At 38.3% G+C, this 12,566-nt stretch overlaps 1 protein-coding gene across 2 annotated transcripts in view; it reads right to left on the reverse strand.

The window, feature by feature from the left end:
• The window catches only part of CPNE4 (copine 4), a 229,531-nt gene that overhangs the window by 107,348 nt on the left and 109,617 nt on the right, over positions 1-12,566 (reverse strand). For both annotated transcript variants that reach the window (XM_051612099.1, XM_051612100.1), the window contains exon 3: positions 6,599-6,778. In XM_051612099.1, the coding sequence (XP_051468059.1) occupies positions 6,599-6,778 (180 nt within the window). The remainder of the gene's footprint in view (positions 1-6,598; positions 6,779-12,566) is intronic.

The raw sequence follows: 12,566 nt of genomic DNA on the forward strand, positions 1-12,566 counted from the left end.
GATAGTTTGGGATTTTTTTGCTAGCACCATGTTGTGCTCAGCATTGTTTAGATTAAAAAAGTGAGACCAGTACTTGTGAAATTTTACCCTCTGAGTTCCAACCGCTCAGCATTGTACAGCAACCTGCCTTTCTAAAGCAAGAGTTGACTTGAATGAGTTTTTCAGAGCCTCCTGAAGTTACAGCTTTTTTAATTGTTTCCTACAAAAGGTGCTAAAATACGCAGCTGCCCTAACTTAAAGAATATTTTATCTGAGTTCTGTTCCTTTCTTGACAAGCAATTGCTGTCTTGCCAAGTTGGGGCAGAGATTTTAACACACAAAATTTACTTGACTCTGTTTCCAAAATAATTTTCATCCTTGGTGTATAGTAAGAGGATTCTGTGATATGTAAAACTCAGAACATAACCATATCAAAAGTATTTACTATGATACATGTTCTCTTAAGTTCTCCCCTTCTTGCATAAAAATAAGTACAACCCTCACAGCACTGTTTTCACAGCAACCAAGTTTCTCAAAGGTAGGACTGTAATGCTTTATAGATATTGCTGTAAGTAGAATGATACAACCAGAGTGGCTAGAAAACTAACTGGAGATTTAACTTTTGTAAAATGTTTCTTGAAGCTTGTCAGTTAAAAGATTAGTGTGCTCTTACTATAACCCATTCAAGTCAAATACTGTCAGCTTTTAGACACCCACAGATAAAATGACTGACATTTCACCGGTGAGAGTAATTAATTTAAGCAAGGGCAGCAGAATGAGGTAGTTCCAGCTCACAGTGTAAAACCTCTCACTCCTTCTTCATCCATTCATCTTTATCCTTTTTTTAAAAATTTTTTATTTTACAAACCAAGATTTGCACAACTCTGATGTGCTTGTGTCTGTCTCGCTGTTTATCCCCCAGTCCCTTTTGAACCCACCAAATAATTTTCATGAATGGTGGCAGACATGCTAAGAGGCATCAAGCATGCTACATTTCAACATGAAGAGAGACCAGACAGCAGGTAGATGCCCATGACCTCACTCCACTCTCATGAAAAAAAGGTTTAGGAGATGAGTTCACCCATTCACAGATGCCAAGAAATCCCTGCACGAGAACAAGTTCAGATGTATATGTCCATAGTGAAGGAAATCTCATTCTGTTCAACTGCTCACAGAATTCTTATTTCTTGGTAGAGACAGTTTTATTTCTATAACCATCCTCTCCATACATAGGATACTTTCTGTACCATACTCACCACTCGTCAAGACTTCTTTTGCTCTCTATAATACTGATCAACCCACAGACTTCTTACAACTGAATTACATCTTTCCCTACCTTTGTTAAAAATCTGTACCTGAAAATAGTAAATCAAAACGGAACATTGAGGAAAAAAGATATCCTTATCACAAGAGACAATAATGTTATTACAGGAAATAGCTTATCAATAGCATAAAAGGTCTTTGAATTTAATTAGTATGTAGTGTAGCAGCCCTTTTATAATTAGTCATAATAATAACTCATAATAGCAAACTAAATTTTAAATCACTTTCCTGAGGACTGCTATAGTAATTAATACAAAAAGATACAGTTATGCAAACACACAGCAGAAAAACTGTACAAGTAATTACATTAACTTTGACTGGCAAGATTACTGTAGAACTGAAAATCTTACAGCTTCAGAGACCATGCTGCGATGGCAAACCCAGAGCTTTCTGGGGTTAACTGAGGTGTTTTAGTGGTTAGGTAAAGTTACTGAAGGACCTATGCTGATGATTTGCTTCTTCTCTGACTCAGCCCTGATAGAAAATGACATTCATATCTAATAAAGTACATTATTCATCCCACTAATTAATTGAGCAACTTCATTTTGAGGGGATCAAAGGCCAAGTATTTCAGGGTGTTTAGATACCTAAGGAGGCATACAGATATCTAATGAGATTTAGGAATTCAAATACCTGGAAAAAATGGATTGTGCGTGTTTTGCACCACAGAAGCAGATAACAGCCTATTAAACCAATATTCTCATACAGACTATTTCAGTTTAATTAATTCAGGTGCAATCATGGCTCCTTTAGCCTTTCTCCAATTCAAGAGCAAGGGTATTTGCAATGGCTGAAACTGGACTAATAATCAGTCAACCTTTTCAAGGGCATAATCTGCTGACGGCATATATTATTAAAAACACACAAAACCAAATAATACTCATTACTGAGAAGGAATCTTTTCAATATACTTTGTACACAAATGCAAGTATGGGAATATTAAATCTCTAAATAATATTTGAAAAGGTTCTTGGCAGTAAAGGATGTACATCTCTGCATTTTTCTTCACTTGTGCTAGTAGTTGAGCAAGTAAGGGACTTGTGAATTGTAATGTTTTAACATTTCCATAAATTAACAGAAACCAAACAAGAAATGGAATCACAAATTTGAAAATGGCAAAGACCAGCCAGGGTAAGTAATGAAAAAAAAGCCACAAAGGCTATTTGCACACTGCAGATGGTTCACAGCATTTAAGAAATAACAACTGTACTGGTTTCTATAATTTAATGATGTTGCAGGCACAACAGAGCAGTAATCAAGAATGTCTTGGCAACCTAGGTTTGTTGAGATCTTGTCAGAAAATGATTATTCACTGAAATAATTTTTGTGAGTTCTTAAAGATCAGGCTGAGAATTTTGGATGAAACTTTAGAGGAAAAAAAGTGTTCCTAAGCATCAGCCTCCTGATACTTAATTCCTGAGTGGTCAAGAAGTTAACTTCAGGTATTTAAATGTTTTCAGCCTTACTGTACTAAATTATGCCAGTTCAATGCTTTATAAATTTTATGTTTATAAAGCTTAAGTTTATTAAACAGAATAATTCCAATAAAAGAACATTAGAGAGGCTCAGAACACATAAAGGTATTAACACATAAATGGAAAAAGGCTTGAGTTTGAGGTTTTGCCATACTGGCTGAATACCATGAAAATTAGGCTATCCAATTTCTGACAGTGTTTGTCCATCTATGATTTGTTTCCCATTGGTTTTTGATGGACAAAACCCCCCAAACCCATTAAGTAAAAATAATAAAACTATCTCCTGCACCTCAAAACAATCACAGCTTTTGTGAGCAACCAAAAAGCAACAGAAATACAAAACTTTCAGTGATTAAGATGAGACTCAGTTGGAAGTGGTAAGTCTGAGTGAGTCCCTGAACACATAAGGATGGGAGAAGGGAGAAGGGAAAGTGAAAAACAAAGAGGAAAAAGAAGGGGAAGAATTTACTTTCCTTACTTACAGACAAAATCTGTAAAACCACAACCAAGGGTGAACTGATTGATAGCACCTAAAGCACCTCTAGGAAACTAGACGTCACCTAGGGGTACAGTGGTATCCCAAAACAGCAGTTAAAATATTGCTGCTTGTGATTCCAGTGCTTATCATGTGATAGAATTATTAGATATTACTTGTATGCAGTTACTTAGAAATGAACTGTAAAATGAAAACAAAACAAAACATAGTTTTTAGTTATGTTCGTTAACCTACAATTTAGCCATGTTACTTCATTAAGACAGAATGGACAGCTTAATTGGTTGGAGTATTCTACACACTCCTGAGGTAAAGTTTCTTAAGAACCTCTTTTTCATCAATAAATATAATTGCAGACCATATTTTAAGATTACACCAGTAATTGAGTAAAACTGTTTGAACTTTCAACTTTAGCAACTTCTCTAATATTTTAGAGCTTTCTTACTCTATCCTTCCAATCATACAGATTAGCCAACGGTCTGCAATTCAGCATGTTACCAGGACACTGAAGACAAAGGGAAATGGAAATGTAAAAACAGCCTGAGTGGAAGGAATAGACCCTTAATACTTAAAAAGACACCAAAAAAATCCCCCTAAAACCCTGTACTAAGCCTTCTGCCCCTCAAATCCTTCAAAAGATGCCCTGCTATTGTTGTATTTGAAAGGGCAACTCCTGAGCATGATGGGCAATTCAAATAACTTCAAGGAAATTTCTGTCAAGCACATTGACTTTTTCTTAATTACACTCAGCAGTATCTACCCACAACCACTTGTTCTACTGGGTTTAAATACTGTGGGGCTTAAGAAATGCCTTTTGATGCATCTATTCTTCACATTCAGCAATAACTGACTGCAAGCCTGGATGCTGCCAACTGCAGTAGTTACCTGTAGAGGCACAGAATTGGCTTGTCCTAGCAAGAGCAGTAGAAATGTCTTGCTGACAATCCAGTGGTATGTCACTAGAACAGTGTATGCTCAGGATCTAACAGCCTACAGGTAACTGTCCCTATCACTCTCTTGGGACAGATTTATTACAGCATTTGGCAGAAGACTACTAGTAATGAAACCTTCTGAATGAATGCATTTCTCCATTGTCCACATCCAAGCCCTCGAATTTCCAAAATACTTGTACCTACTTAGGCAGGCTGCATGTGAAGATTTTGATACAACAGAAGAAAAGCTCACTTGTCTCTATCATCTTAGTGCATAACCATGATATTGCCTTTCCTAGTATTTATTCCAATTAATTTTGTTTCAGTTAAGAGTATTATAGGATTCGGGCAAAAATGCTAAATGATGATCTACAAACAGGTACAAGTAGCAGTGAATCTCTGATAGATCATCTGATAGATGTTACTTAGAACAGAGCATTAGAAGTTGGCACATTTATGGGAGGCAGGGAGGGAATCAGTCTTTCACACTATGCCTAAAAATCTGGAGCTTCCCTGGATGTTTCAGATAAAACCTACTTGCAATGGGAAAATTAACTGATAGGAAGGCACAGTGTCTCATATGAAATTATGTTTTATTCAGGCATTAAAATGATGTAGAGCAACAAAGCAATGTCAAAATTATCTCAAGAAAAGCCACAGCTCTACTATCATCATTAAAATTCGCAGTAATTGCATGAAACAGCCAAGCATGAGAGTAAATTCTGTATGTACAGCTTGTGCTGCAGGATTTTCAATGCTGGACTCCTAGTAATTACTTTGCTTAGTTGACAATTCCAGCACAAATATTTTGGGGTATTAAATCAGTAGAGGAATTCTATAAAGTTGAAAAACAAGAAAAGGGGCAAAGAACCCACTAAAACAGTCTAAATATGAGATTAGAGTGCTGAAAGCTACAAAACTCAAAACAGATTTCCCACTGTTACTATTTTTGCCTTGATACCATTGAAATTACACTGCAATCAACCCAGCTGTGTGCTATTTATAGACAGCAAATCATTATATGCTCTTTTATGCTACAGGGAGCAGCAATGGCTTTTCTTCCCCCAGTTAAGGGAGAAGAACATTGTGATAACTTTTTACTTTGTTTCTCACTTTCCTTGATTTTATAGGATAGCTTATTTTCATTAAGTCCACAAGAAGTTTGTCTGAAAGAAAAGACTGTTGTGCATTGTAAATAACCTAAATACCAATACCTCCATGTTGAGCTTTCAAGTTAGCAAATACATATATTCTATATTAATTCTCCCATCGGGAGGACTTTTTCTCTTTCAGCACGTTTGGCCCACTGGCTTTGGGAAGAAAAACAAAGGGATTTATGTGCGGTGGGGCTGAGGGAGCAATAACAAAAGGTGAGAAAATAGAGGAAAAAAGCTTTGCAGCATCTTCTGTGCAAAGCTACCGTGTTCAGGTAACAAACTTACATGGCAGTTCTACAGAGGATAATCTAAACAAAAGCACTGCCTGGTCTTGTCACACAAGCTACCAGAGCAGAGAGCAAATTTACACTCAGCTCAGTGAAACTGAGACTATCCTCAGCTTTGCTATTATGGACAGAGCTGAGATTTGTTACAAGACCCTGCACAACAAAAAGTCTGCCAGTCAGAAATAAACTGCATGACCTGGGACACTGCAGTGGACCATTAGTAAGTAGTATAGGAATTTGCTGCAGACCTGGCTCTGACAACCTCTAGATACCAGTCCTGTGGGTAGGACTCATCCCTCTTAAATTTAGCCATCTAAAAAGTTAGGTATCTACTTTAAGTCAGCTGTCTAGACTCTCTTGATAACTGATGGGGAAAATGAATATCTCCTGACAGCAATTTATGCTAATCTAGGATGGGTTTCTCAGGTGGAATGAATCAACTGCTGAAACTGTCTGTTTCTCTCCACTGAACTAAAGCTGTAATTCAGAAGAGTAACTTAGTCTAGACACCTAACTTTTGGAAGATTGAGAGTCAGGGAAATGAATCCAACCCTATCTCTCTATTTGCCACATCACCAGGCACTATCCTATGTGAGTAAAGTGTATATTTTTAAGTGTTCTTTGGACTTAGAACTTGCTTTAAATACCATATAATGTTGGGAACAATAACTTTTTCCCAGGTCAGTCTGCTTCTCAACATTGGTGTAATGAGCCTGGGCTCTTACTGTACAAGGCCAACCACTGACACTCCATTTCCTATAGCACTGGCTGACTTGAAGCTATACTACACCTGTAAATCAAACCAACAGTTTTTAATTATAATCTTCAAAGCACTGATTAAGAATTTTGTCATGAATGACACAGCTCTCACATCAGTCATTTAACAAAGCGATATATTTCCTATACATACAAACTATGAGAGACAAGGGGGGAAAATGACAGTGACACTTACCTGCCCAAGAGTGCACTCCATGCCACCAAGAAAATCTGCTTCCTTCAGCCCATTGTGATTGCTGCTAATGTCATGGACTTCAAACCGCAACCGCTGAACCTCTTCAAAGTAGAAGTCCACCGTGAACAGCTTGGAGAAGATGGGGTTTATACAAGTTCGAATCACTTCTGTCCTGTCAACCTGCCAAATGGAAAAGAGGTCATATGAGTGGTTTCTCTTTCTGCCAGTGATAGACTTACAATGAGCTCCTCAAGCACAGTCGGCTCATTTATCAGAACTGACAGCTGTGACTGTGGCCACAGACACTACCATTTGTATGGGCAGCAGCAGCAGCTGCCATTTCTCTGCAGGGCTGGCCACATGCACAAGATAAGGCCAACTTCCCTTGCCTCTCCTTTCTAGCAAGTTTGTGGCAATTATTGGTAGGAACATGGGGCACAACCTGCAGCTTCCTCTGCAGAGTGAGCAACGATGGCTCCTCCGTTGGGTATGCAAGATCGGTCTGGTGGCAGAGTCAGGAGCTGTGCATAGGCAAAACAGCTGTCTTTTGTGCTGAGCTAATAAATGGGAAATTAACTATAGAATAGCTATAGATTTGACATATCCAGCAGTACCCATCCATCACTACAGAGCAATACACAGTTTTATCAAACTAAATGGATAAGCAAGCAAAAATCTCAGTAATTATTCATTCTGGACAACTTGCGTGACTAAGGAGGGGAAAACTGGATCCACAGCAAACAACTTTTCTTAAAACTATATCCATTTTTCCACACTGCTAAATTGCATTACAAGAATCTGATGGATTACACACTGCTTTTCCCTTCCTCTGAGTCCTACAACTGCTAAAGAAACGCCATCAAATCTAAATTGCTATTTCTTCAAAAAGTACTCCAAGAGTATTTTCTAGTTCTCTTAAAATCTATTTTTGAAGTAGGCCTTTGCTACTTTTCATTATGATGCATTACTGGTGACACCATAAGCAACAGGGTCATTTCCTTTTTTCCACTCTCTTTGCTCCGGGACAGAAAAAAATCCCAATAATTCTCTAAGATTAAAGGAACTGATCCTAGAATGAAGTAGGGCTTGGGCATGTCATTCACTAGACAGGAGGTGGCTGGTGTGCCATGGAACAGACAAATTAAATTGCTCAGAGGAAGAGTGATGAGATCTTTTGTCTGATTCCTGATCAAGAACATCTGTTGTGCAAAAAATGACAGTGCTTGCTCACTTTTCAGAGTTTATAATGCATTAGGCTTGCTAGTAGTTATCAGCAAGGACACAAAGAGTCAACTAAATCAAAAAATGCGGGGGGAAAAATGAGCGGTTCCTGGTAGCATGGTTTTATTTTAGTGCCTATCAAAGGTGTCAGATTGACAACTCTAATGGCTGAAATCCTTTAGTTAATCACCAAACAGATGCTAGCAGTCATAGAACAGATGCAAACCAGTGCTACCATTGCTGTCTCCTCACACAGCTCTGTCCATGTGCTCTGACTATGCCAAGATGAGACCATCACAAAAAGGAAAGCTGCCTTACTTATGAATTCAATCCTTAATCTCTTTGCTTAGACTAGCTGAAAATAATGGTTCTGACAACAGTCAAAAGCAAAATAAGAATAACATAAGTGAGACAATATATGAGGTAGCTTCATTCAGGTGCTTAGCCTATCTCAAATTTTTTTAAAATCCATTTCCAATCAGTGTGCCTTGAAATTGCCATTACTGCTACAACATGAAATATTCCCTATGTCAGATGACCAGTTAGTTCAACAGTATGTCCTTCAGATCTCTTCTAAAAGTGGAAAGTGATTCACTCCACTTGCAGAAATGGTCATCTCATGATATAGTGCATCAGCAGATTCAATAATCAAAACAGTTAAATGATCAGTTTTTAATCTTTCTTCATAGCCACAGCAATCTCCTAAACTCATTCCTTGAAAGTGTATAAACTTTTAATTTAATGGCATCATTTTAGTTGCTTCATTGGTACAGCAGATCTCCTCAGGTAGTAACTGACATTTCTCAGTTATTGTTTCTCCTCATCTCTAATTTGCTGCTGAAATACAGGGAAATGGTTCTCCACTGTGAAATGCAGCAAGATTCACACTTGTGCTCAATACAGCTTAAATGTGTGGCTAATCAAGGGAGTGAAGCACCTGAAAATGCAGACACAGGTCTGCACACAAGGACATTAAGAATTTCAGTCTCACATAACAATAAGACACTGTTTGCTTTTTCCAGCCTATGATGGACTGACATCCTTCCCTTGGCAGACACAGTACTGAAATGCAGTAATTTCATGGAATTTTCCTAGTCTTCCCACATTATTGAGATGATACATCAAACCAGTAGGTCAGAGCATGTGATTACATGAGAAAAAGCTGTATCGAATGCAGCAATGCCAACAGCACCACAAGTGATATAAAATCCTTCATGCCTCTCAGCAGTCAGCAGCAAGCAATAGCATTAACCCTATTAGTCTACTTTGTCTCCAGGCTGCTTTGTCAGCATATCTCGCACTTACCCTACTCTTCGGCTGGAAAGTCTGGAAGGATCCTCATCTTGGGAAGCCTGACTCTACTCCCTATTTGATTACTGAGCAGCAGGCCTAAGCTCTGGTGACCAGCTGGTGTGATCATCACAAAGAAGCAGTGGTGAAGAGAACAGTTCAATAAATTCACTGACTCCCATGAAATGCCCTAGATTAAAAAATGCTATATAAACACAAGGTAGAATCTCCAATTGACTTCTGCCACTTATTAGAGGCTAGTTTTTCTTGAGTATTCCTGCTGCTGTACTTGATTGTAAAGATTTAAGGCTCTTTTTAGAAATACTGGGTGAGCATGAAATCTTAATGAAAACTGGTGAGAATACTATTGCTAGGTACAGTTTCATGCTGATAATCATCAAGGAAGTAATGATCTACAGTGCTACAGATACTTAGAAAAGAAAGGCTGACTCGTTTTTGACCACAACTTCTCCCAATACCTGCAGAATCAATTTCATTTTAAACAAAATCTGGTAACAAGCATCATGTTAACCTAAAACATACATCCACAGCAGTCTGACAACATGTCAACCTCATACCATATGTCCTTAATCCCACTGTCACCCAAAATCAGCAACAGCGATTCCACATGCATGGGTGATGGAAGCTCAAATGCTTGAAGAAAACAGTTTGGCTTTGTCCAGCCTCATCAACTGAGCATTCAGAAAGTTAAAACTCAGCTTAAATGCACTCTGAAAGACAATGAACAACATGAGCAATCACATTAAATCTCTGTTCTTTTTGTGGAAGAGAGCATTTAAGTCCAATGACAGCATGTTATAAGCAAGTGGAACTTAGACTTTTGGTCCTGTTACAGAAAACACCAAACTCTTGGGCAACCCAATCCTGAAGGCAGGTAGATTTCTTAACAGGACATGGACAGGGGTCATGCCCACAATGTTAGTATTTGCTGATGCCTGACATATGAGCCATCTGTTATTTCTGGACTTTGCTAAAACAAGGTATTTCTCCAATTTATTAAAGCAGAACAAATTTTCAGAAGAAACAACCGACAGCTACATGCACTTTTGGGCTGTGCCAACATAAAATTGACCTTAAAAAGAGCAATGCTTCAGCTGACAACACAATCTGAACATCTGCCTCATGGTACAGCTTTACGTGTGCTTCCCTTCAAGGACAATTTATGCAGAGAAAAGAACCCGTATCTTCACCTCCTGGGATGGACTCACACTGCTTTCCCTCTTCATCTATTTAGGCCCTTGTCACTCCACAGAAGGTGGCACCCTGCTGAGCAGCCAGGATTACTGAGCAGGCCCATCTGGATGCAGCCACCCGGTGATCCTCCCCTTGGGAAACCATGAGTGACAAAAACACCAAAGTAGTTCTCCACAGTGTAAAGCACCATCTCAACAGCAGGCATTAAAATACAGGAAAGAAAAGGACTTCTTGCTTTGGGCCTTCTGAATCCACTTGTTAAACCCAGAGGAGGTTGGAATCAGGGTTTGAAAGCTGTTTTCTCCTTGTACTACTCACCATGGATGGACAGTTAGCAGAAATGTTTGTCTCTTTTCCTGTTGACCCAACATCACTGCTGAAGAACTACAAAACCATGTCTGCAGTCAGCATCAAATTAAAGGAAGCTCCAAAGACAGATGAACAAATAGTAAAATTGAGGCTCCTTGCCCTGTTTGCATATTTTGTCTGTGAGCTACTGAAAAGCAGTGAGCTTTGCAGAAATGTGATAAATATGGTCAATTCAGTAGGGAAAGTTCTTCAACCTAGCTAAAATTTCACAAAGAAGTAATTCAATGGCTAAAGTACAGGCTGAAGATCTCCTCTCCATCTTCCACCATTAGTTGAAAAGTGAAGCAGAGGAAAAAGAGCCTGTCCGAGGGGATTTTTTTTTTTAATTTTTTTTTTTGGTCTATCCCAATTAGGTGAAGTATAAGCTATTGAATATACAAGTATGAACAAGGTTTAGGTAGAAGCTTACTGTCACTTGGTATCTAAGGCTTTGAAGTGATCATAAACACAGGTTTCTCAGCATACCCCTGGAAACCACAGAAATGGAGAATTATCCACAGGACCTGAAGCTCTGCACCCAAATTCACACTTCAGCATTCAGCACAGATCAGCTGTGCAGCGAACTCAAGTGTCCCACACAGATACCTGGTACCTATCTGCTCGCTGTTGTATTTCAAGCAACATGTAACTAGCACAAAACCAACCCATTTTCAGAGGTTGTTACTTGGTGTCTTTGAGGTGAAGAGCAGGCAAGAGCAAAAGATCTGCAGAGAATTCACTGTCTTCTCGCCAAAAGGGCAGTTCTCTGGGGGAAATTTTAATCAGGCTCATCAAATCACTATAGTCAATAATGACACAGCTGTCTCATTAACTAAGGAAATCTTTGGCCTACCAAAAAAATGGTCTGAAATTTTATAGTAGCTTAAAAAAACCACAAACCTAGTAGAAAAGCCATAAACATGTAAATTCCATTAAATAGAGCAGGTGCTGCTATGCAGCACAAAGCAAACTTTTTGTGGCTGCTACATTTTTAGCAAGTTCTTAGACCAACAAATAAAATCCACTCATTTCTAAACATTTTACAAGCCAACAAGGGAAACCAGCAGGCTGTAGTTTCAGTAGAAGTCATTATAAAATGCTGATTAAATCTAGAAGAGTCCCATTTGTCAGCTGAGATGGCAAAATGTACAGAGGTGAAGGGGTAGGATTATTTTTAGGTCCTCTGAATTTTAACAAGACTGAAAATTTCCATGATACAGTACCAAGCAGAAAGCAATTTACACTTTGCTTGGCAGCTCCTGAGGAGGATCTTATTTTTTTAAAAAACTATTAACAGTACTTTCACACCATCACATCTCTATCCCACAAATGAAAAGTCATCGCAAAGGTCACCATAATTTATAGCCCTTGTTTTCAGTTTAATTGATGTTTGAAAACACTGAGAAGAAACCAGTGGGCCTTTAACTCTTTTGAGGCTGTACAGCTCGTAGCTAAGCACAATCTTGTCAATGTGGACAAAAATCTTTTGGCTGCAGGTTGAGAGAAGCATTTAATGTTAACAATCTGGAAATTATCTGCAAGTAATTTCTTTTATTTATGTGTCATAAATATTAGATAGCTTGTAAACCTTCAAGTCACAACGATGAAGATCTGCCTTCAAGCACTGGAAAAACTAATACATAGAAAAAACCAAGGCCTCAAGGGGCTCCAATCAAAATAACTGGAATTACAATAAAACAAGCATTATTATTTTTTAGTTGAGAAGTTCTTCATTAAGGAAGCACTCTTCTCTGTTCAAGGCTACTGACTGTGCTCTGCTTAATTACTTTTAATTTCTGAGTTACTTTTCATTTCTCTGAAGCAGGAAACTGATAATTTATAGTATAAACTACACTTATAGCTTTCAAAAGAAGAGAGGAACGTGACTGTTGAT

This window comes from Apus apus, chromosome 2, assembly GCF_020740795.1.
Source record: "Apus apus isolate bApuApu2 chromosome 2, bApuApu2.pri.cur, whole genome shotgun sequence".
Taxonomy (NCBI): Eukaryota; Metazoa; Chordata; class Aves; order Apodiformes; family Apodidae; genus Apus; species Apus apus.